A 26265-nucleotide genomic window follows, 5' to 3' on the forward strand; every position below is an offset into this window, starting at 1 on the left:
GGCCAGACATTGCTGCAGCAGATGGTAGAAAAGGCGCAAGCACCCCCGAAACCGAAGCTGACTGACATAGCAGTCGCTCCAGAAGTTCTGGAAACAAGGCCCAGATGCACTCGTCGAGAGCCACCATCAGAGAAGGCTGCGGGGTGGGTGGGACAGGTGGTGTCAGAATCCGTGGAGGAGCAGGTATTGGGCTACTGGGAGACCGACGCATTGGCATCTCCTGTATCGAGGGGGAGCGATCCTCTCGGCGCCAATGCTTCTCGGGTGCCAACTCTCTCGATGCCTGGAGGTCCCGGTACCATAAATCGAAGGAGAACGATGACGGTGCTTCTTCGCCTTCGCTCGACGCCCATCATCGAGACTCCTTGGTACTGATGAAGAGGACGTGGAATCCTCACGTCTCCTCGGGGCCAGGTCTGACGAAGGTCGGTCCCGGGGGGTTGCATAACTGGAGGCCTCGAGGCAGGTGGAGACCCACTCGATGCCTCACTGCTCCCAGCGTGAGTTGGTCTCACAGTAGCCATTACCTCTCTTCCCAACGTCGATGCTCCCTTCGATGTCGACGACCTCGGTAATGATGCCGATGTCAAAGGACCAGGCTGAGCCCCAAAAGGCTCTTCTTGTTGGGCTTCTTGAGACGCTTGGATCTGTTTCTTCATACGAACACACAGACTACAAGTGGCTGGGCTATGGTCGGGCCCAAGGCACTGCATACACCAAGCGTGGGTATCAGTACCTGAGATCGTCCGGTTGCACCGAGTACAACGCTTGAAGCCATTGGGTGTCTTCGATGACATGGAAGGAAAAACGGCTTTGGCAAAATCAAAAAACGCAATTGTGCCTAAAATACAGGAAAAGCCACAAAAGGAAAAGGGGAGAGGGCAGCCACGACAAGAAAGAAAGAAAACTTAAAGTAGGGGGGGAAAAGACTAAAAATAAAACTACGGGAGCCTACTTCTTTTTTTTTTTAATCTTTAAAGAAAAAAATAAATGTATGTTAGCGAACAAATTGCAGACAGTGAAGACTCGTCCTGGGCCTGAAGAGGAGCAGAAACGAAAGCTGCCGCACTTCAATGTGAAGAAAGAAAAACTGAAGAAGCACACTCGTACCACGGGTGGGAAGTAGTCTGCACATGTGCGGTGCGCACGGTTCGCGCACCAGAAGACTCTGGCAAAGTTTTTTTTATATTTTGCTTGCAAAATTCCGTCCGAATCCTGGGCCAACGCGGACGTCGATCTACATGCGACAACAAGCAGCCTGCTTGTCCTCGGAGAATGGTAGAGTCCCAACAGATGGTTTGCTCATCTAAATGGAGAGAAACAAACTCACTAGGAAGAGATGAAAAGAAAGGAGCGCACGATGAGACATCAACTTTATGTAGTAGCCTAATCGAGTGAGACAAAGATTTTTGTCTGAATACAGAATTAGCAATTTATAATTGAAAAACAATAAAAAAATGATTAACCAAGAAACTTATGTAAATGAAAAGATGAGCATAAAAGGAGCAGAGGATGGACACAAAACCAAATCCAAACAGTTTCCAGCGAGATAAGCAGAAGCTGAAATATATGGACTATGATCAAGCTCTTTCAAAAGATAAAGAAAAACTCTTCTGTGAGATTATTAATATGAACACTGAAATTGCCCAAAATTAGGTGCAAGTATTTGACAAAGACTGTCCCATTTCTTGACTGGCAAGGAGGGAGGACAGTACATGAGAAGAATGTGGAGAGAGGAGGGAGTAGAAATCCTACCCAAAAGAAGCTCTGAATTGGGGAAGTATGAGGTAGGAAGTTCCACACAGAACTTATTAGAAAATATGAAAGCTATTGTTTTAATGCAACTTTTTATGTTATTTTATTTTTTTCTATATATAATTTTTAATGTAAATTGTAAACTGCTTAGTTCAATGGTTTCCAAACCTAATCCTGGAGGCATCCCAACCAGTCAGATTTTTGGGATATCCGCAATGAATATTCATGAGAGAGATCTGCATTTTTAATAAAGATGTAAAGTAGAAGCATGCCCCTCATAAAGCGAACAACTAAGGCTGTACACAGATGGGCTTACCCTCTACACAGTGTTGGCCTCGATTCTTAACCCATTATCAAGGCCCATGTTTTGCCTGTCCTTTTCATGGAGTGGAGAGGAGTCTGAAAGAATACCAAGAGACCCCCTTCTCCTCTGAGGGAACATCTGGATTCCTGTTCAGACTTCCAGGAGCAGTCCGAATCAGACTCACAGAAGTACACCTGCAAAGAGAATTGAATTTGTGTCTGCCTCGGTCTACTGGCTTGTTGGCCAAGGTCTAGGCAGGAGTGCTGAGGAATGGGGGTAAGAAGCTTCCTCTCCAGACACCATCATCTCCAATGGCACCAACTCTGGCACCCTTCAACATATCAGTATCAATGTGGGATGGACAGGCAAAGCATGGGGCTCCAGGATGGGTTGAGATGCCAACATCAATGCCCTTGATGCTTTAGCATTGCATCAGGTAACAAGACTCCTTATCTGCTTCTGGATCACAGCGTAGATCTGTTCAACATCCAGCATCGATAAAGGCTGAGGCCAAGCAGGCATTGGGGTCGTGGCCTTGTCCGGGCTTAGTGGAGGCTGGCATCTGATCTGCAGACCTGGAAGAGGAGCTGTCTTCTTTGTGCAGACACTTCTTGAGTATCAGTGTCATTGATGCCCCGGTGCTCCCAATGCCATGCTTCAAAGAGGACCAATGCTGATGCTTCTTGGCCTCTGCCCGACACAAGGCATCAGTGTTCCCAGGCACTGATGACGACATCTAGTTCTTACTTGTCCTTGAGCCAGAATTAGAGGATGCCCAATGCTGATGGGTGCTACTGAAGCTTGATGTTGAGACAAGGGAAGATCACCTCAACACCCATTCATCCTCAGTGTCCAATGCAATACCAGGAGCCATAGGGACCGATGCCTCTAATGCTAATGGACCAGTCTTGTCCGAGCCAAAAATACTTTTGTGCTGTTCTCAACTCTTAATGCTTAATTTTTTGAAAGCTGTGAACTGAGTTTACAAGAAGGATTATAGTCAGGTCTGAGACCTGACAGGCACAGAGAATAAGTATCCACGAGGGACATGGTCCTACTATACACGGTAAACTTTTCAAAAGCACTTGGGAATTTTCTGGGACATGCTGAGAAAATGGCAAAATCAAATGGAGTGGAGGAGTGGCCTAGTGGTTAGGGTGGTGGTCTTTGGTCCTGGGGAACTACTACTACTACTACTACTACTACTATTTAGCATTTCTATAGCGCTACATAGAAGAAAGACAGTCCCTGCTCAAAGAGCTTACAATCTAATAGACAAAAAATAAATAAAGTAAACAAATCAAATCAATTAATGTGAACGGGAAGGAAGAGAGGAGGGTAGGTGGAGGCGAGTGGTTACAAGTGGTTACGAGTCAAAAGCAATGTTAAAGAGGTGGGCTTTCAGTCTAGATTCCCAGCACAGGCAGGCTCCTTGTGACTCTGGGCAAGTCACTTAACCCTCCATTGCCCGCCGCATTGAGCCTGCCATGAGTGGGAAAGCGCGGGGTACAAATGTAACAAAACAAAACAAAAAAAGGGAGACTGACCCGACCAGGATGCTCAAAGCCTAAGAGGGCTTAAGGAGCCACAGAAAAATAAGGAAACTTCATTAAGTGCCAAAAACTCTAAGGAGACCATAGGAAAAGGGGAAGCTTAGTTCCACATGAGGGAAAACCCTCAAAATGTGCAGTTTGATAAAACAGAGTGAACTTACCTTGAAATATAAAACAATATGGGGTGTGCTGAGGGGAGGGCAAGCAAAATGCAACCTCTCTGCTCTGCAGAAAAACTAAGACTGCCCTAGTCCCGCAAAGCAGTGGCAGGTGAGAAGTTGCGTGCATGAATGGTCAGAAGTCCTAAAAGTTCTAGATGGAGAACGTTGGGGTGTGCCTCTGCAGCAGGCTCCATCAGCTATCACCCAGACATGATAATATGCTGTCCTGCTTGTCCTCGGAGAAAAGATATCCTGGTATATTTACTTCCAAGTTCAGATTATCACGGAACCATGTTTCAGTTACAGCAAGCACATCAGTGCCCTCTTCCACTTTTGCAGATTCCAGGTCCGTGGATAGACTAAGCATTTGTACGCAAGTCTTTCCATGTTGTTCCTTTACCCTCCTCTTTTGTTTCCTATGTGTTCCTATTAATCATCCTACTTGATCTCCTCAATTCATAGCCTTCCATTTTATATCTGTTATTTTTACTGCCTTCCAAAGTCTACTGCTTCAGTGTTTCCAACTGTTAATAAAGAAGTCTCTCCTTATCAGCAGGATTTCACTATCGTTTCTGCATGTTCTGCTTACCTGTAAACTTTTTGCATCATTCCTAGATGAACCTAGTTTTTATTTTCATGACGATGGATTGAAGTTTGATGTTGCCTAGATGAGGATTATGGCAGTGTATTCTCAGGTAGAAAATTGCTTCCGCTGTTCCTGATTCTAGTACCTCCCTGGTCTGGAGGTTGGCTCAGAGGCAGTACTGAATAGAGCCTGAAGTAATGGAATCATGGTTCTTGACGTCTATCACAGCCTCCTCAACCATTTCCAAACAGATTTCCTCCAGTGCAAGATACTTCAGTGAAGCCTTTCCTGCACATCTTCACAAAGACTAGATGCCTAAAAGCCATGAGCATCTGTGCTCAACTATAGCCCCTGCAGCCATTCTGGACGACAACATAAATTTGATTAGCTTCACAACCTTCAATGGAAATTGTTTGGGATGGTATTTCAGTCTCTGCTGGTTGAACTAATAGTATTCATCAGCATGATTCAGTCACTATTTATCGGCAACAAATTTCTCACTCTGTTTTGTTCATGGCAGTTTCCAGTATGCTCATTGACATGAGAAAGAGTAATTTTACTCTGGTCATAGATTGTAAGCCCACTAGAGACAAAGAAAGTACCTGCATATAATAAATGTAACTGCTTTGATTGATCAGAAAAGTAGTTTATCAAATCCATGACCTTTCACATACAATTTTGGAAATTCCAATTCTGAGAGCTTACAGTGCTAGCCAAAATATATGGTGTCTTATCATTGTTTTCCTGACTACCTATGGAGTTTATTAACTGAGCACCAAATTTATTAGAATATATTCCAATAACTGTCTAAAAAATCCAGCAGAAACTTATCCAGATCTTATTTCTAATAATTTTATTTTGATCTTAGATTCCTATCTGATCTTATGTTTTGATTCACTACCAACAAAGTGTCACTTCAAAAGCACCCACTTGCAACACAGTAACCTGAGTGAGGGAAAATACTAGCATTGTCTCAATTTCTTCAGTTCTACAGGGTGTCTACTACCTTTCTTTAAAATGGTATCCTAATCACAATATTCAAATTTGCCATGAACAGAATAACCACCCATGTATTTATAATCCCTATAAAATATTTTAGGAAAAAGAGCCAGTCTAAGAGTTTTTCATGCTTTTAAGATTTGTTCACCACTCAAGGCCAGTTGACATTGCTATGATTACAAAAGCTGCTGTGCATGGCAATTTTCAAACTCCCATCTAGATGCAAAGTCCATGGATACACATTTGCAAAGAGAATGGCCATAAATGAGTCTTCTCCTCTCCTCTCCCCAATAACTCTTCATACCCCTTCCTCCCACATTTCTTTGTGTCCATATTCTGACCCTCTCTTTCTCTACAGAGCTTTTGGCTGTCACTTTAGCATGACAGTTCACATTTCCCTTCCCATTATCATTGCTGTACTTAAATTAAAAAATAAAAGCATAGGAATAGTGTTTCTCCAGTTTATGCACAAACCTTTTCTGGTAGCTGTGATTCTACTTCTTTCTTCAACCTTCTTAATAAAAAAGGTCGCAGTACTTTGTGGAGGCGCCGAATAATCAAGATGGTCTCTTCCTCATTTAAGTCTACCTGTAGAAGCAGGCAGACAAAATTGTTAAATATTTTGCAGAAATGTGCAATCACAGACTGCTAGTCTGAAATTTTAATCTGCAAATGCACATACACCTCATTTTTGTATGATTAGGAAACAACCAGGGCAGGATTAACCCTTTGTTGCCCCCCCCCCTACCTCACTCTGGGGTCATTTTACTAAGGTGCTCTGAAAAATGGCCTGCGGTAATGTAGGCACGGGTTTTGGGCACGCACAGAATCATTTCTTAGCGCACCTGTAAAAAAGGCCTTTATAAAAATTTTTGCGAAAAATGGACATGCGGCAAAATGAAAATTGTCGTGCGTCCATTTTGGGTCTGAAACCTTACCACCAGCCAATGACCTAGCTGTATAGTCTCATGCGATAACCAGGTGGTAATGACCTATGCATGCCAAATGCCACTTGGCATGCGTCCAAAAATAAAATTATTTTTCAGCCACGCGCCAAAAATGAAATTACAGCAAGAGCCACACAGTAGCCGTGCAGTAACTCCATTTTGGCACGTGTTGGGCGCACACAGACGCTTATTGGCTTAATAATAGGGGCCCTCTAATACAAATACATTTGTAAACCCTGAAACAGTTTTTATTCCACTCCATGGCATAATCGCATCACTCACCCAACCTCTCAAACTACTCAGCATAGTAACCATCATCAAGCCTATGTCCCCTCCTAGTCTGACCCCCTTCTGCTGGCAGGAATCAATAATTGCTGCTGTTGTTGCCACTGCCTTCTCCACTCTCAGCTTTCCTCTGATAGGTCTCAAGAGACCAAATAGTGCCATCAGGAACTGATTGCAGAGGAAAACAAGAAGATGAGAAAGGTAAGAAACACTGCACACTAGATTCTCCTGGTGACTCGAATACTTGACTTGGCAGGGAATTCTCTGCCTTTGGAACTGCTGAATTAACATTTAGGATAGAGTCCCTGAAACCATTTGGCCCTAAGCATGTGCCTAGTTTGCAAATCCCTTAATCCTGTCCTGTAAAAAAATAATAATGTACATCACACGCAAACCACTGTGCAAGGTGGTTGCCTATATTGCTGAGACAACCAGAAGAAAGAGCAGTGGTGCTAACTCTTGCAGTATCTTAAACTAAAAATAATGGCCTCTTCAATGCCAACTATCAGTAGAAGGGGCAGATGGCATCAACCACAGCTTATTCGTGTCCTCTTTCCCTAGTTCAGCAATAGTAGCCATGTTAATTACAGCACTGACTTCTAGTGCACACAACCAGTCTTGTGACATGAAATGTGCACCTAAAATTAATACTTATCATTAAGCATTGGCTACTGTCCCTGACCTGAAGAGGAGGAAGAAGATAGTAAGTCACAATTTGTATTGCCAATTTCTCTTAGTGTCAAGGCAGCATTAACGAGGATAAGATGGGCTCAGTGCTGTTGCACACTTTACTGGCTCGCTATAAGGTATTGAGGACCCATTTAATTAAGATATTTAAACAGTTATTAAAGCCCGATATTTAGATGCATCAGTCAGCAGATAATGGCTATGCTGAGCCAGTACCCAGATACCGACTGGGGCTGAATATCCAGTTTCAGTGCAGACCTGAAGTATTATCTAGCTTTTTTGCTGTCCTAACTTTATCCGGTTAGCTATATGGTCAGTAGTCTGAACATGGCCACTTACTGGATAGCCTCCGGCTCCACCTACGGATTGCCCTGGCATTCTCCAGGTAGTGACAAGGAGGTCAGAGGAAATATTCAGCAGCACTATCCAGATAGTGCTGCTGTATATTCCTCACTGGCACTTATCTGGTTAAGTGCCTTTGAAAATCTACCTCTAAGATTTTTAAATTTGATCCCCCATTGTTCTGCTAGTTAAATCAAAATCAATGTGATATGATCAATAATCTTTCTTCTAACAAATATCCCTCTACTTCTGTTACTTCTTGTAGAAGTGTCACTTTCTCAATTGGACTTCTAAAAATTTCTGCTTGGACCAGGGGGAACTGCATAAGGGAAGAGCATGAGAGATTTCCTTCTCTTTCGCATACACCCCCTATTTGTCCCTTTCCTCAGTGTTTGTTTTGTTGTCTTCATAATGCTTATGTCCTATGCATCATTCCTTCCCTTTCTGTTTCTGCCATTGTCTTTAGTTTAAGACAGTGATTCCCAAACCTGTCCTGGAGGAAACCTCAGCAGTCAAGTTTTCAGGATATCCACAATGAATATGCATGAGAGAGATCTGAATACCAAGGAGGCAATATATGCAAATCAACCTCATGCATATTCATTGTAGATATACTGAAAACCTGCTGGATGGGGTTCCCTCAGAACAGGTTTGGGAATCATGGGTTTAAGACTCCTTGTTGACTTGCTGCTGTTTTTTATATTTTTGTTTACAATTCATTATTATGGTTCTGTACACCGCCATGAAGTTCCTGCAAATGGCGGCTTATCAAATATTAATAAAATAAAAATAAAAAATACATTTTCCCTGGAACATGCCCCATCTTTAATTAGCATATGGTCTATATTCTATCTGTGCTTTGCTGGAGATTTTCAAGTTAGAGTTCTGTTGATTCTACTGGAGACTCAAGACACATTAAATGGACTCTCAAGTCAGGAACACGACAGAGATTTAACCAAAATGCCTAAAGCATGTGCTGAAATATTGAAAACATTAAGGGGTGGGAAGTAAGAGATTCCAAACTGTGTTCTATACTTCACTTTAACCATTCCTATGAAATAAATGTTTTGAATTGTAGTTGTTGCAAATTTCCACATAATTTTATACATAACCTTCCAACACTGGTACACCACAGTCATAGTATGCACCTATCACTAAATTGGCGAAAAAGGGATCATACCAAACACCAAACAACACAACCTACAGCACAAGAGGCAAAAATGACCCAACATTATTCTGGCAACAGATATATGATAATGAATGGAACGCCCGAACAGACTCCACACATTATCTCTCTGATTGGGATGAAAGATGCAAGAGCGTACTAGACGGAATAGCACCCATAAGAACCAGAACATCACATAGACAGAACGTGGCCCCATGGCTCAACGACAAACTAAAAAAACTTAACACACAAACCAGAAAACTCGAACGAGCATGGGCAAAAATAAAAGACGAGCACACACTTAACACATGGAAACAAACACAAAGAAAATGCAAATATGCAATAAGGCAAACCAAAAGATCCTACTATAAAATTAAAATAGGACCAGACTACAAAGACTTGCAGAAACTATACCAAATAGTAAACACGCTCATAGATACCACTCCTATCACCACAACCAACACCGACATCCCATTTGCAGATGATCTTGCTATTCACTTCAAGGAAAAAATAATAAAACTGCGTAAGATACTTCCTCAACAGAACACTGACATCGAATAATTCTTCAACGTTTTGGACCCAAACCTGGAAGAATACCCCGCAGACCGCACCTGGACAAAATTTGCTACTCTCTCCACCGAATCAGTTACCCAAGCAATTCACAAATTCTCCAAAACTCATTGTAAACTGGACACCTGCTCCAGTTACTTACTTAAATCAGCACCCTATTGCTTCATCGAAGACCTCACATCCTATCTAAAACTGCATGCTCCAACAAGGTCTCTTCCCCAAGGAACATGGCAACATACTACTCACTCCACTACCAAAAGACACAAAGAAAAAAAAACGAACGACCTTACCAATTATCGCCCAGTTGCATCCATCCCACTAATAGTCAAACTGATGGAGAGCATGGTGACAAAACAGCTTATGGATTACATGGACAAGTTCTCATTATTGCATGATTCACAATCAGGATTTCGCCCTTCCTACAGCACAGAAACTGTACTAGTCACTCTACTGGCCAAATTCAAGCACGAAATCGCCAAAGGTAAAAGCATACTCCTCCTCCAATTCGACATGTCGAGCGCATTCAACATGGTAAACCACAACATACTTCTACGCCTCCTAGACCATTTCGGGATTGGAGGAAACACAACTTAACTGGATCAAGGGCTTCCTAAGCACCAGAACATACCAAGATAAATAAAAAACAAACATATCACCACCATGGAAAGCAGACTGCGGAGTACCTCAAGGATCTCCACTCTCATCAATACTATTCAACTTAATGATGACCACACTGGCCAAATCCCTATCCAACCAAAACCTTCATCCATTCATATACGCAGATGATGCCACAATCTACATTCCTTTCAAACATGACCAACAGAAATCACCGATGAAATCAAATGCGGTTTGGACATCATGGACTCATGGGCAAATTCATTCCAACTGAAATTAAACATTGAAAAAACACACTGCCTCATCCTCTCATCCCCACATAACAAACAAACTCACAACATTAAACACACCAGATCACACCCTCCCTATCTCAGACAGCCTCAAAATACTAGGCGTTACAATTGACCGCAATCTCACACTTGAGAGCCAAGTAAACTCAACTATAAAAAAAAAATGTTTCACTGAATGTGGAAGCTTAAACGTATAAAACCTTTCTTCCCGAGAGAAGTTTTCCGTAACCTAATACAATCAATGGTAATGAGCCACGCAGATTACTGCAACGGAATATATGCGGGATGCAAAGAACAACTCATAAAGAAACTCCAGACAGCCCAAAACACGGCAGCCAGGTTGATATTCGGTAAATCACGTTTCGAATCTGCCAAACCCCTCCAAGAAAAACTACATTGGCTTCCTATCAAAGAACGTATCAACTTCAAAATCTGCACCTTGGTCCACAAGATTATCTATGGCAAAGCCCCAGGATACATGGTTGACCTGATTGACATTCCGGACAGAAACAGAACTAGAGCATCACGCACCTATTACCCGAGCTGCAAAGGTCTCAGATACAAATTAACTTACACATCAAACGTCTCCTACATAAGCACACAACTATGGAATATACTCCCAAAGACTGTGAAATCAATTTATGACCATCTAGACTTCAGGAGATCATTAAAGACCTACCTATTCAGAAAAGCATTCCCCACCAATCAAACCTAGATGCCTCCAATCTGCAACACAGCAAACCTCAAGCTGTACTGGACAATATATATTACTTCCTATCCTTTATCCCTAGGCACCCGAAAATACTAGTTTTACCCAACCCTAACATCAAATTGTATTTATTTCCATACCGGTTTAGGCAATCGCCTTGACCGGTAAAGATGTAAGCCACATTGAGCCTGCAAATAGGTGGGAAAATGTGGAATACAATGTAACAAATAAAATAAATAGTGATAACATGCAAGAGTAGAGGACGACATGACAGTATTAGTACTTCTATAATGGTTTTCATGTCAATACATTCATCCATTTAAAATATTTATAGCCTGCACTACCTACAATTCTAGATGGGTTAAACTTGATACAGACTTACACAATCTTTAATGCCCAGATGTACTGAAGAGTTGTTTCTTCAAGTTTGTTTTAAAGGAAAACTGCTAAAAAATAGCTTCTAAGGCAAAGTGTCAGGAACATAGTCCAACACCACCATATAGCAGTTTAGTGTAACTGCTCAAGGATATAGGTGGATTATGGTTATCCAATGTGATTATTACTATCTGTACCTATGCACTGCCTTGAGATACTCCTAATATTATTGAGAGAAAATGAGAAGCTTATAAAAGATGCTGTTAAAATCCAATGGGGGAGAATACAGTAACAGTTTGCATAGGGCAACAAAATGGGTAGCACCAGCCTTGGAAAGTCAAATATAACAAAACTCACCCATGCAAAGATGAATGAATTATATATATATACTAGTAAAAAAGACCCATTTCTGACACAAATGAAACGGGCGCTAGCAAGGTTTTCCTTGGAGTGTGTATGTTTGGGAGAGTGTATGTGAGAGTGACTGTTTGAGAGTCAGAGTGAAAGTGTGAGTGTGTGAGAGAGAGAGTGAGTCTGGGTGTGAGTGTGTTTGTGAGAGAGTGTGTGTGTGAGAATGAGAGTGTGTGCAAGTGTGTATGTGAGACACAGTGTGAGAGAGAGTGTGTGGGCGAGAGAGAGAGTGTGTGTGAGACACAGATTCTCTGTGAGAGTGAGTGTATGAGACCAAGCGAGTGTGTGAGTGACTGTGTGGCACATAGAGAGTGAATGTGATACAGTGTGAGACAGAGTGTGTGAGAGTGAGAGTCAGAAAGACATTGTATATGAGAGAGAGAGTGTGAGCCGTGCCCTCCCAATCCATGGCCATCTGTCCCCTGTCCCCTCCATTCATCCTTTTCCAGCAATTCCCCGCTCTCCCTGAGCCCTGCCCTCCCAATCCATGGCCATCCATGTTTCTCTGTCACCTGCCCCCTCCATTCATCCCTATCCAGCATTTCCCCTCTCTGCCTGAGGCCTGCCCTGCAATCCATATCCATCCATGCCCATCTGTCCCCTCCATTCATCCCTATCCAGCAATTCCCCTCTCTCCCTGAGCCCTGCCCTCCCAATCCATGCCCATCCATGCTCCTCTGTCCCCTGCCCCCTCCATTCATCCCTTTCCAGCAATTTCCCTCTCTCCCTGAGGGATGCCCTCCCAATCCATGCCCATCCATGCTCCTCTGTCCCCTGCCCCCTCCATTCTTCCTTTTCCTGTAATTCCCCTCTCTTCTTTCCATGACCCCCCCTCGCATCCATGCTCCTCTCTCTCCCATGTCCCAGCCTGGCCCGCCCTCTTCTTCCCCCCCCCCCTCTTCGCATCCATGCTGTCGTTTTTCCCCTGCCCTCCTGCTCCCAGTGTTCAACTTTGCTGCCCACCCTCTTCTATCCCCCCAACATCCCTTTTCTTTTGTTTTGTTTTTTTAATTTACCTCCGTGGTGGCGGTTCCGGCAGCGCAGCGTCAGGGAAGGAGGCGGCGTTCCCGACGTCTAGCCTTCCCTTCGCTGTGTTCCGCCTTCTTCTGACGTCATCATTGACGTCAGAAGAAGGCGGAACAAAGCGAAGGGAAGGCTAAAGACGTCAGGAGCGCCGCCTCCTTCCCTGACGCTGCGCTGCCGGAACCGCCACCACAGAGGTAAATCTAATATACTAAAACGCACCGTGCGTGGGTGCGATCAGTTTGTTTTTTTTTCTGCCCACGCGATCCGTTTGTTTTCCCCGCCCTCGACGTCATGACGTTTGACGCGAGGGCGGGGCAGAGACGGCTGGGTGGCTTCACACCACGAATCCACGAACCCTTCAGAAAGTGTTTGAGTGACTTCAGAACGTTGTCTTCAGAACGTTCACGGTGCGTTTTATTATATTAGATGTATATATATATATATATATATATATATATATAGCTGTAGAGGCTGACAAACTGCTTTTTCCAGTTTTAGTTGAAACTGAGAATGCCACAAAAACTCATCACCTGGTTTCGTCCAAAGCCGAAACTGAAAACTAAAGTTTGGTTGTGTGTGAATGTGAACCAATGAGGCCCACTGGGGATTGTCAGAGCTTGCAGTTTGCAGCCCTCTGCTAAATCCACAGGAGATTACCACCTTCCAGTCACAGGGAGACAGCTGGGAGCAACAGGAAAGAGGGAATCAGGTTGCACTGATGGGGTGAGATAGGATTCTTGAGGGAGGATGTTGAAGCTGTGAGCTCCTACCAGTTTCCTTGTGTGGGATAAGGAGCATTAGGTTGGAGATTCTTAGACCCCAGCATTACTCTTACGGGAATTCTTATAACAGAACCAATCCCCACAAGTTCAATGACTTGCGCTTCGTAACATAGTTGACTGCAAATTCTAAATGCACAGATGAAAATGTTGCAGCTGTTGTCTGCACAATTTATAAATTAATGGTCAGCTATATTCTGTATTTGGTGAAGGTCTTTTTTTGTTTGTTTGTTTTTGTTCATTGTAGATAATGAACCAGCTACTCTTTTGAGTTTGCAGAAATTAAAATATGATTTAAATACCACTCTCTCAAGGGAGGCATTGGACCTCATTCATGCTCATAAATCCACATTGTATGCTGAGAGTAATAAAGCAAGCCACCTTCTTGCGCAGTACTTGAAAACTAAAAAAAGTAGGAATAGGATCTCGCAAATTGTTGATTCCTAGGGGGTCATACACGTCAAAGATGATGCCATTGCCAAGCAATTCCAATTGTACTACAACAAATTATATGATTCTGAAGTTCAATTTTCTGTGGGGCCCTTTGGGGAATTTGGGAACCATCTTGATAGGACTCTTATAGATGTCTCTCAAAATCATGCTTTAGAACAACCAATCTCCCATAAGGAGATCCTAGATGCCATTCATTCTCTTTCTCCAGGTAAGTCGCCAGGAAATGATGGTTTCACTGTAGAATTTTATCAGAGGTTTGCGGATTTTCTGGCGCCCAAGCTGCAAGCCCTCTATAATTCTCTCTTATTGCATGAGGGTCAAACTGGCTCCTTCCACCAATCCACGATTGTTGTTATACCCAAACCAGACAGAGACCCGTCCAAAGTTGAGAATTATAGACCTATTTCTCTGCCCAAAAGATTATGGAAACTCTTCCTCTGAAAAAGAGGGCAAGAAAATAGGCTGGTTTAAGTGAAAGGCTGAAACCACCTTAGGCATTAAGGAAGGCACGGCCCGAACCGTGACTCCGGACTCTGAAAATTGCAGAAATGGGTCTCTACAGGACAACGCCTGGAGCTCTGACACCCGTCTCGCCGAGGTAATGGCCACCAGAAAAACGGCCTTCAGTGTCAAGTCTTTCTCCGATGCTCGCCGAAGCGGCTCAAAAGGAGATGCCTGCAGGGTTTTCAAAACTAGCCCCAGGTTCCAAGCTGGACAGGGTGCTCGCACTGGAGGTCGGAGCCGAAGCACCCCTCTAAGAAACCGTGCCACATCTGGGTGAGCAGCCAAAGGAACGCCTTCCACCTTACCACGAAGGGAGGCCAACGCTGCCACCTGCATCCGCAGGGAATTATAGGCCAAACCTTTTTGTACACCTTCCTGCAAAAAGTCCAGAATCGGCGAGACAGGAGCCCGCATTGGAAGATCTGTCGCACTACTCGGGAATTGAGCGACCACTCGTGAGGTTGCATAATCCTGCTCAGTCTGTCGGCCAGACTGTTGTTTACGCCTGCCAGATATGTGGCTTGGAGCACCATGCCGTGACGGCGAGACCAGAGCCACATGCTGACAGCTTCCTGACACAGGGGGCGAGATCCGGTGCCCCCCTGCTTGTTGATGTAATACATGGCAACCTGATTGTCTGTCTGAATTTGGATAATTTGGTGGGACAGCCGATCTCTGAAAGCCTTCAGAGCGTTCTAGACCGCTCACAACTCCAGAAGATTGATCTGCAGATCGCGTTCCTGGAGGGACCAACTTCCCTGGGTGTGAAGCCCATCGACATGAGCTCCCCACCCCAGGAGAGACGCATCCGTAGTCAGCACTTTTTGTGGCTGAGGAATTTGGAAAGGACATCCCAGAGTCAAATTGGACCAAATCGTCCAATACAGGGATTTGAGAAAACTCGTGGACAGGTGGATCACGTCTTCTAGATCCCCAGCAGCCTGAAACCACTGGGAAGCTACGGTCCATTGAGCAGATCTCATGTGAAGGCGGGCCATGGTAGTCACATGAACTGTGGAGGCCATGTGGCCCAGCAATCTCAACATCTGCCGAGCTGAGATCTGCTGGGACGCTCGCACCCGCGAGACGAGGGACAACAAGTTGTTGGCTCTCGCCTCTGGGAGATAGGCACGAGCCGTCCGAGAATCCAGCAGAGCTCCTATGAATTCATAAGTACATAAGTAGTGCCATACTGGGAAAGACCAAAGGTCCATCTAGCCCAGCATCCTGTCACCGACAGTGGCCAATCCAGGTCAAGGGCACCTGGCACGCTCCCCAAACGTAAAAACATTCCAGACAAGTTATACCTAAAAATGCGGAATTTTTCCAAGTCCATTTAATAGCGGTCTATGGACTTGTCCTTTAGGAATCTATCTAACCCCTTTTTAAACTCCGTCAAGCTAACCGCCCGTACCACGTTCTCCGGCAACGAATTCCAGAGTCTAATTACACGTTGGGTGAAGAAATATTTTCTCCGATTCGTTTTAAATTTACCACACTGTAGCTTCAACTCATGCCCTCTAGTCCTAGTATTTTTGGATAGCGTGAACAGTCGCTTCACATCCACCCGATCCATTCCACTCATTATTTTATACACTTCTATCATATCTCCCCTCAGCCGTCTCTTCTCCAAGCTGAAAAGCCCTAGCCTTCTCAGCCTCTCTTCATAGGAAAGTCATCCCATCCCCACTATCATTTTCGTCGCCCTTCGCTGTACCTTTTCCAATTCTACTATATCTTTTTTGAGATACGGAGACCAGTACTGAACACAATACTCCAGGTGCGGTCGCACCATGGAGCGATACAACGGCATTATAACATCCGCACACCTGGACTCCATACCCTTCCTAATAACACCCAACATTCTATTCGCTTTCCTAGCCGCAGCAGCACACTGAGCAGAAGGTTTCAGCTTATCATCGACGACGACACCCAGATCCCTTTCTTGATCCGTAACTCCTAACGCGGAACCTTGCAAGACGTAGCTATAATTCGGGTTCCTCTTACCCACATGCATCACTTTGCACTTGTCAACATTGAACTTCATCTGCCACTTGCACGCCCATTCTCCCAGTCTCGCAAGGTCCTCCTGTAATCGTTCACATTCCTCCTGCGACTTGACGACCCTGAATAATTTTGTGTCATCGGCGAATTTAATTACCTCACTAGTTATTCCCATCTCTAGGTCATTTATAAATACATTAAAAAGCAACGGACCCAGCACAGACCCCTGCGGGACCCCACTAACTACCCTCCTCCACTGAGAATACTGGCCACGCAATCCTACTCTCTGCTTCCTATCTTTCAACCAGTTCTTAATCCATAATAATACCCTACCTCCGATTCCATGACTCTGCAATTTCTTCAGGAGTCTTTCGTGCGGCACTTTGTCAAACGCCTTCTGAAAATCCAGATATACAATATCAACCGGCTCCCCATTGTCCACATGTTTGCTTACCCCCTCAAAAAAATGCATTAGATTGGTGAGGCAAGACTTCCCTTCACTAAATCCGTGCTGACTTTGTCTCATCAGTCCATGTTTTTGTATATGCTCTGCAATTTTATTCTTAATAATAGCCTCCACCATCTTGCCCGGCACCGACATCAGACTCACCGGTCTATAATTTCCCGGATCTCCTCTGGAACCCTTCTTAAAAATCGGAGTAACATTGGCTACCCTCCAGTCTTCCGGTACTACACTCGATTTTAGGGACAGATTGCATATTTCTAACAGTAGCTCCGCAAGTTCATTTTTTAGTTCTATTAATACTCTGGGATGAATACCATCAGGTCCCGGTGATTTACTACTCTTCAGCTTGCTGAACTGACCCATTACATCCTCCAAGGTTACAGAGAATTTGTTTAGTTTCTCCGACTCCCCCGCTTCAAATATTCTTTCCGGCACCGGTGTCCCCCCCAAATCCTCCTCGGTGAAGACCGAAGCAAAGAATTCATTTAATTTCTCCGCTACGGCTTTGTCCTCCTTGATCGCCCCTTTAACACCATTTTCGTCCAGCGGCCCAACCGACTCTTTGGCCGGTTTCCTGCTTTTAATGTATCTAAAAAAATTTTTACTATGTATTTTTGCTTCCAACGCTAATTTCTTCTCAAAGTCCTTTTTTGCCCTCCTTATCTCCGCTTTGCATTTGGCTTGGCATTCCTTATGATCTATCTTGTTACTTTCAGTTGGTTCTCTTCTCCACTTTCTGAAGGATTGTTTTTTGGCTCTAATGATTTCCTTTATCTTACTGTTTAGCCACGCCGGCTGACGTTTAGTCTTTTTTCCCTTTTTTCTAATACGTGGAATATATTTGTCCTGAACCTCCAGGATGGTGTTTTTAAACAGCATCCACGCCTGATGCAAGTTTTTTACTCTGCGAGCTGCTCCTTTCAGTCTTTTTTTCACCATTTTTCTCATTTTGTCGTAATCACCTTTTCTATAGTTAAACGCTAGCGTACTTGATTTCCTAGTTTCACTTCCTTCAATGCCAATATCAAAACCGATCATATTATGATCACTGTTATCAAGCGGCCCTCGTATCGTTACCCCCTGCACTAGATCATGAGCACCACTAAGGACTAAGTCTAGTATTTTTCCTTCTCTTGTCGGCTCCTGAACTAGCTGTTCCATGAAGCTGTCCTTGATTTCATCAAGAAATCCTATGTCCCTTGCGTGTACAGATGTTACATTAACCCAGTCTATATGCGGGTAATTGAAATCCCCCATTATTATTGTGTTGCCCAGTTTGTTTGCGTCCCTGATTTCCTTTAACATTTCCACATCCGTCTGTTCGTCCTGGCCATATTCGATTCTCTGTACTGGGAGAAGATGGGACTTTGGATAATTTATCACAAACCCCAGTAGCTCCAGGAGGCGAATAGTCATCTGCATGGACTGCAGGGCTCCTGCCTCGGATGTGTTCTTCACCAGCCAATCGTCGAGATATGGGAACACGTGTACCCCCAGCCTGCGAAGTGCCGCTGCTACTACAGCCAAGCACTTCGTGAACACTCTGGGCGCAGAGGCGAGCCCAAAGGGTAGCACACAGTACTGGAAGTGACGTGTGCCCAGCTGAAATCGCAGATACTGTCTGTGAGCTGGCAGTATCAGGATGTGCGTGTAGGCGTCCTTCAAGTCCAGAGAGCATAGCCAATCGTTTTCCTGAATCATGGGGAGAAGGGTGCCCAGGGAAAGCATCCTGAACTTTTCCTTGACCAGATATTTGTTCAGGGCCCTTAGGTCTAGGATGGGACGCATCCCCCCTGTTTTCTTTTCCACAAGGAAGTACCTGGAATAGAATCCCAGCCCTTCCTGCCCGGATGGCATGGGCTCGACCGCATTGGCGCTGAGAATGGCGGAGAGTTCCTCTGCAAGTACCTGCTTGTGTTGGAAGCCGTAAGACTGAGCTCCCGGTGGACAATTTGGAGGTTTTGAGGCCAAATTGAGGGTGTATCCGTGCCGGACTATTTGAAGAACCCACTGATCGGAGGTTATGAGAGGCCACCTTTGGTGAAAAACTTTCAACCTCCCTCTGACCGGCAGATCGCCCGGCACTGACACTTGGATGTCAGCTATGCTCTGCTGGAGCCAATCAAAAGCTCGTCCCTTGCTTTTGCTGGGGAGCAGAGGGGCCTTGCTGAGTCGCACGCTGCTGACGAGAGCGAGCGCGCTGGGGCTTAGCCTGGGCCACAGGCTGTCGAGAAGGAGGATTGTACCTACGCTTGCCAGAAGAGTAGGGAACAGTCTTCCTTCCCCCATAAAAACGTCTACCTGAAGAGGTAGAAGCTGAAGGCTGCCGGCGGGAGAACTTGTCGAAAGCGGTATCCCGCTGGTGGAGCTGCTCTACCACCTGTTCGACCTTTTCTCCAAAAATATTATCCGCACAGCAAGGCGAGTCCGCAATCCGCTGCTGGATTCTATTCTCCAGGTCGGAGGCACGCAGCCATGAGAGTCTGCGCATCACCACACCTTGAGCAGCGGCCCTGGACGCAACATCAAAGGTGTCATACACCCCTCTGGCCAGGAATTTTCTGCACGCCTTCAGCTGCCTGACCACCTCCTGAAATGGCTTGGGCTTGCTCAGGAGGGAGCTTGTCCACCAAGCCCGCCAACTGCCGCACATTGTTCCGCATGTGTATGCTCGTGTAGAGCTGGTAAGACTGAATTTTGGCCACGAGCATAGAGGAATGGTAGGCCTTCCTCCCAAAGGAGTCTAAGGTTCTACAGTCTTTGCCCGGGGGCGCCGAAGCATGCTCCCTAGAACTCTTAGCCTTCTTCAGGGCCAAATCCACAACTCCAGAGTCGTGAGGCAACTGAGTGCGCATCAGCTCTGGGTCCCCATGGATCCGGTACTGAGACTCGATCTTCTTGGGAATGTGGGGATTAGTTAGAGACTTGGTCCAGTTCACTAGCAATCTCTTTTTTAGGACATGATGCATGGGTACTGTGGACGCTTCCTTAGGTGGAGAAGGATAGTGCAGGAGCTCAAACATTTCAGCCCTGGGCTCGTCCTCCACAACCACCGGGAAGGGGATGGCCGTAGACATCTCCCGGACAAAGGCCGCAAAAGACAGACTCTCGGGAGGAGAAAGCTGCCTTTCAGGGGAGGGAGTGGGATCCGAAGGAAGGCCATCAGACTCCTCGTCAGAGAAATATCTGATGTCCTCCTCCTCCTCCCACGAGGCCTCACCATCGGTATCAGACACAAGTTCACGAACCTGTGTCTGAAGCCGTGCCCGGCTCGACTCCGTGGAACCACGGCCACGGTGGGAGCGTCGAGAGGTAGACTCCCTCGCCCGCACCGGCGAAGCTCCCTCCGCCGACGTCGTCGGGGAGCCTTCCTGGGAGGCGACCGCAGTCAGTACCACAAGCGGCACCGATGTCGGAGACCTCACCCCGGGCAAGGGGCCAGCCGGCGCCTCACTCGACGGTACCGGTGGCGCAAGCACCCCCGGTACTGGAGGGGAAGGGCGCAACAGCTCTCCCAGGATCTCTGGGAGAACGGCCCGGAGACTCTCGTGCAGGGCGGCTGTGGAGAAAGACATGGAAGCCGATGCAGGAGTCGAAGTCAGAGTCTGTTCCGGGCTTGGAGGCTGTTCCGGGCTGTCCAAGGTGGAGCGCATCGACACCTCCTGAACAGAGGGTGAGCAGTCCTCCCGGTGCCGATGCCTACTGGGTGCCGACTCCCTCGGCGACCCAGAGCTCTCGGTACCGACGCGGGAAGGAGACCGGTGTCGATGCTTCTTTGACTTTTTCAAAAGAAGCATGTCACCGGAGCTTCCCGGTACCGACGAGGAGGACGTAGAATCCAACCGTCGCTTCCTCGGGGCCGAGGCCGAAGAAGGTCGGTCTCAGGGGGGCTGTACCGCAGGAGCCCTCAGGGTAGGGGGAGACCCACCCGAAGGCTCACCGCCACCAGCAGAGGAATGGACAGCCCTCACCTGCACTCCAGACGAAGCACCACCGTCCGACGACATCAGCAGAAGCGGAGGTCCCGGTACCGCCGACGCAGCCTTCCGATGCCTTGGCCCCGACGATGCAGAGGGTCGATGCCTCGATGCAATCAATACCGTCGTGGCCGAGGGCGGAGGTGTTGACGCTGTCGACGTCGACGCATTCGATCCTCCCGGTGCCTATGCCGACGAAGAGCCCAAGAACAAAACGTTCCACTGGGTCAATCTCGCTACCTGAGTCCTTTTCTGTAAAAGGGCGCAAAGACTGCAGGCCTGCGGGCGGTGCCCAGCCCCCAGACACTGAAGATACGACGCGTGCCTATCAGTGAGCGAGATTACCCAGGCGCACTGGGTGCACTTCTTGAAGCCGCTGGGAGACTTCGATGACATGGGCGGAAAAATCACGCCAGCGAAATCAAAACTCGTAATTGCGGTAAGGCACCAAAAAGATGGGGAGAAAAAAACTCGACCCGAGGCCTCAAAAGGGCCTACCCCGAAAACAAAAGAAAACTTAACAGGGCGAAAAACTAGAAATAGGGGGAAGGGAAAAAGACCAAAAGGCCCTTCACCGGAATCCCTTTTTTTTTTTTTTAGCGAAAAGTCAATAAGGGGCGCGAACGGCGCAAACACGACCGTACCGAGCGCGGACAAAAAAAGACTGACGAACACGAGCCTGTTCGGGCGGGAAGACGGCCATGCATGCGCGGTGCGCATGGGCGTGCGAGGACTAGCAAAGGCCTTTGCTAGAGAAGTTTCCGATTGGAGGGGCTGCCGTGGACGTCACCCATCAGTGAGAACAAGCAGCCTGCTTGTCCTCAGAGAATGTGGTTTACATAGTACCGAAGCGTTAGCAGACTCTGGTGTGAACAAATACAAAGTGATATTGTAGTAAGATAAAGTTCATGTGGCTCAGCCACATTAGAGAATCGTACAGCGGAAGGGTTGTGTTATGTCCATTACGTATTTGAGGACACTATTTGTACATGAGGACACTATTTGTAGGGGCATGTAAGGGAACTTAACTGGCCTCTGCTTGCTTTTCTCTTGCCTATTAGTTATGGAGTTCTTTTACACTCTCTTTCTCTGTTTAACTTTGTACACTGCCTTGGTTTGTTAAAGGAAAGGCAGTACATTAAATCTGAAATAAACAAACATTAACCTGCTGCCAGCAGCCCATGGCAGTTCTAGCTGCCACACACATTCCTTTTGTTTCCCCCAAGATTGTACAGTTTTCCTTGATTTATTCTTTTGTGGAAAGCTTTTGGGTTTTTTTTTCTCATGTTTGGGAAACATGTATCTCTGAGGGACTAAGTAAAAACTAGATCTGCTGAATTTACATGACTCCACTTTAAATCAGATCTTTGCAATCAAAACAAGAAATAGCTGATCTTCATCTTAGTTGAGTTGGAAATTTTGAGATCCAGTCGATCCAGTTCCACCTATTTCCCATCTGGTAACTTTGCATTTTGCACAATAATCAGGAAGAACTACATTTCTATAGTGTGGCATATGGAGTCTGGTTCCTTGGGTTCCAACTCAGTTTCTGTCTACATATTTTTGTTTCTAATTCATATCCTTTAGTCTGTATTTGAACATGGTCTGAGAAAACAACAAGGCAAGCGATCTGCAAAATCCAACATGGAAAACAAACTAGCAGATGAATGTAATATCCAAAAAACTTTATTGAAGATACCATGGGCATTTGCCTTACATACGGTATCTTCAATAAAGTTTTTTTGGATATTACATTGATCTGCTAGTTTGTTTTGAACATGGTCTGTCCATGTAATGTGTGTGATACAGGTCTGATATATTCTGCTAGCATATGGTTTGTATGCAGCAGTCCGTCTTGTTCTGTTTGCCCAGAAGGTGGATTGGTGTTCAAGATCCTGGCACAATATTTATTTTATTTAAGTATTTCAAAATCTTATGTTTATGTTTGAGTATTTGATATAATGCTTAATCTGAAGCAGGTCAAGGCGGTTTACATAACAAAATTCATAAAATTAAAACGGGACTCCAAATTCAAATAGGACAGATACTACAACAAGAAAGCATGCATCCTAATAAAAATACCCCACAATATCTCCAATTCTAGGTGGCTTACAAATAACATATATAATAAAATACATAATAAAAACAGGGATATTCAACTAGAAATTGTGCTTTTTTTTTTTGTTACATTTGTACCCCGCGCTTTCCCACTCATGGCAGGCTCAATGCGGTGGGCAATGGAGGGTTAAGTGACTTGCCCAGAGTCACAAGGAGCTGCCTGTGCCGGGAATCGAACTCAGTTCCTCAGTTCCCCAGGACCAAAGTCCACCACCCTAACCACCATTCTGTTTGGATACACTGTCTATGGGCTTTACTCCGCTCCACATAGAAGGCTAAGGCTCGCTTGAAGTGCAAGGTATACAGTACACTTTTGCAAGGATGGGCATGCGGCTTTGGGAAAAATGTTGGTAGAACAACTGACTGGTTGAGGTGGGACTCTGACACTCTGAAACAAAGATCAGGCACAGCAAGCAGGAAGGACCTCTACATACAAAGTACAATCAAACAAGGGAATAGAGAATGGCCAAAGGACAATCCAACACAGGAGGTGGTACTTAAAAGACACTTTATTTGCATCTTGGACAAAGGGACTTGACACGGTCCGTGTTTCAGCATCATGAAACACCTGCCTCAGGGGTCACAATAGTGTTCACAAGGACTAACCAGGCCGCCCAAAAGCATCCGCTCAGGAAAAATACCATTTGTGTGTGTGTGTGTGTGTGTGTGTATGTGTGTGTATACACATACATATATATACACATATATAGTGTGAATGTGTGTGTGTGTGTATAAAATTCAAAATGAAATTCTATTAAGGGAACTGGGCTGCTACCAAAGCCAATAAGAACCTAAACAGATTGGGACACAGGAAACAGGACAATAATTTTTTTTCTTACATTTGTACCCCGCGCTTTCCCACTCATAGCAGGTTCAATGCGGCTTACATATTATATACAGGTACTTATTTGTACTTGGGGCAATGGAGGGTTAAGTGACTTGCCCAGAGTCAAAAGGAGCTACCTGTGCCTGTAGTGGGAATCGAACCCAGTTCCCCAGGACCAAAGTCCACCACTCTAACCACTAGGCCACTCCTTCACAAAGCTTGCTAGAAGTGGCCTGAACAAGTATGAGGCCCACACTGCAAATAATGATGTGGATGATTGATGTGTTTTAACTGATTTTGCTGTTTTGAGCCATCTGATCAGAATTATTTTTGCATACTTTTGTACAATCCTCATTTAACATATGTTAAAGTTTTCCATTTATACTCTTCTCAAAGGAAGGGAGACCTCTCCCACATAAAAGACCAAGGAGTAAGGTTCATTCCTATCATGGTATGCTAAAGAAAAAACCCATTTGGAGAAATTACCCCCAAAAGACCAGTTTACACGAAAGATGTCTCAGTGCAAGTTTCACAACACACAATGAAAGCGACACAAAAAAAAAAAAGAAAAAGAAAACTAGGCGATGTTACTGGAGCAAAAATTTAATTCATACACATCCAAGACTCGACATGAGTCATGTTTCAGCCTATATGGCCTGCATCAGGAATCTTCTGTAGGATGTTAGCCACTCAAGCTTCCACCTATTGCTGAGCAAGTCTGTAATTTAAACTTAATAAACGGAGACTGTGAGAGGCACAAGATGGTATCAAACAGCTTAGGTATTAGTATTCAAAAACACAGTATACAGTGAAGCAATAACAAGCTTCATAGAGAAGACTCCTGATTAACATCATACAGAAGACTCCTGATGCAGGCCATATCAGCCGAAACATGACTCATGTCGAGTCTTGGATGTGTATGAATTAAACATTTACTCAAGTAACACTGTCTAGTTTTCTTTTTTTTGTGTGTCACCTTCGCTGTGTGTTGTGTGCCTTTGAGACTGTGGAGGTCTGTTTGGTTCTTCTGTTGTACCATCGACCTCTCTACATGGATCTACATAATTTGCAGCATCAGGACCTTCTCCCTCATCAAGCTACCGCAAAGAACCAAATGACTGTTGCAGGTTCATCTACCACCAGGATCACTAGTCTACAATTGCAGAAAAAGTTTATGAAACTGAGCAGTAAAGCTCCATAGTTTGTTTTTATTTTTCTTGCAACTAAGGACTTATTACCAATGTTGTTTTAGGAATTTATTCTTAACTTTAGCACTTATTGTACTGTCTTGTATGTATTATTGTAATTATTACTAAGTCTGTGAAAAACTGAAAAAGAGTGATAGGCCAGATAAAAGAAATATGTGTTTAACTCTATGTATTGTTGTTACATTTGTACCCCGCGCTTTCCCACTCATGGCAGGCTCAATGCGGCTTACATGGGGCAATGAAGGGTTAAGTGACTTGCCCAGAGTCACAAGGAGCTGCCTGTGCCTGTATATTATTTATTTATTTATTTGTTACATTTGTATCCCACCTTTTCCCACTTATTAGTAGGCTCAAAGTGGCATACATAGTTCCGGAGAAGTGGTTACAGACTTCGGTGTGAACAAATACAGTGTTGAGGTACTGTTACAGTGACAAATACAGTAAAGAAATATCAGTAAATAGGTTGGGGTGGTTCATCTCCCTTAAATCTTATATTTGTTCCTTATTTTTTTGCTCACTTCAAGAGACACTCTTTCAGTTCTCCTTGCTGCCCAGCTGAAGTGAGACCTGGCACAACTGCAGTACAGAAAAATGAAGATACCACATGCTGATAACAGATGGGGGCCACGGCTACTGCAACAGATGCTGCCTCATCACAAACTCAACCACTTTCCTCATCCAGAGGTGGAAGTTTCTGGATTAGGGAGTGGAATGCTGAACTAAAAAGCATGAGCGATTCTAGCATGGCCACCCAGTCTCAAACACTCTACCTCTGAGCACAGCCTGAAGATGTCCACAGAAACTCAGTCTGCACTGAGTGAAACCTTTCTTGGGAGAGCATGAGGATAGTAATCCTTCTTGAAGGGTTTATTTATCAATTACCTGTGGAGCGGTAAGCTCTTGCAGGATAAAAGCTTAAGTGTATTTGAATCTTTAAGAAAGAACAGCATTTTATGAGGTTAAATGTTTGAATAAGAAATTATTTCACCTATGTTAATACAATTAGTTATCACAGGGTTGCCTTCCTTAACAATTCTGATTTAATATGATGACACAGAAGACTGTGACCAACATCTGTCGTACCCCCTCTCCGACAGAATTGGCACACAGGGCAATTAATGATCAAAGGGGGGAATCTGATGGGCATGAA

The 26265-nt window shown here is 45.0% G+C and overlaps 1 protein-coding gene across 5 annotated transcripts in view; it reads right to left on the minus strand.

Moving 5' to 3' along the window:
* Positions 1–26265, minus strand: part of SMARCA2 (SWI/SNF related, matrix associated, actin dependent regulator of chromatin, subfamily a, member 2) — a 679721-nt gene that overhangs the window by 343670 nt on the left and 309786 nt on the right. For all 5 annotated transcript variants that reach the window (XM_030193821.1, XM_030193826.1, XM_030193822.1 and 2 more), the window contains exon 20: positions 5833–5946. In XM_030193821.1, coding sequence (XP_030049681.1) covers positions 5833–5946 — 114 coding nt within the window. The remainder of the gene's footprint in view (positions 1–5832; positions 5947–26265) is intronic.

The sequence above is a fragment of the Microcaecilia unicolor genome, chromosome 2, assembly GCF_901765095.1.
Source record: "Microcaecilia unicolor chromosome 2, aMicUni1.1, whole genome shotgun sequence".
NCBI classification, from domain to species: Eukaryota; Metazoa; Chordata; class Amphibia; order Gymnophiona; family Siphonopidae; genus Microcaecilia; species Microcaecilia unicolor.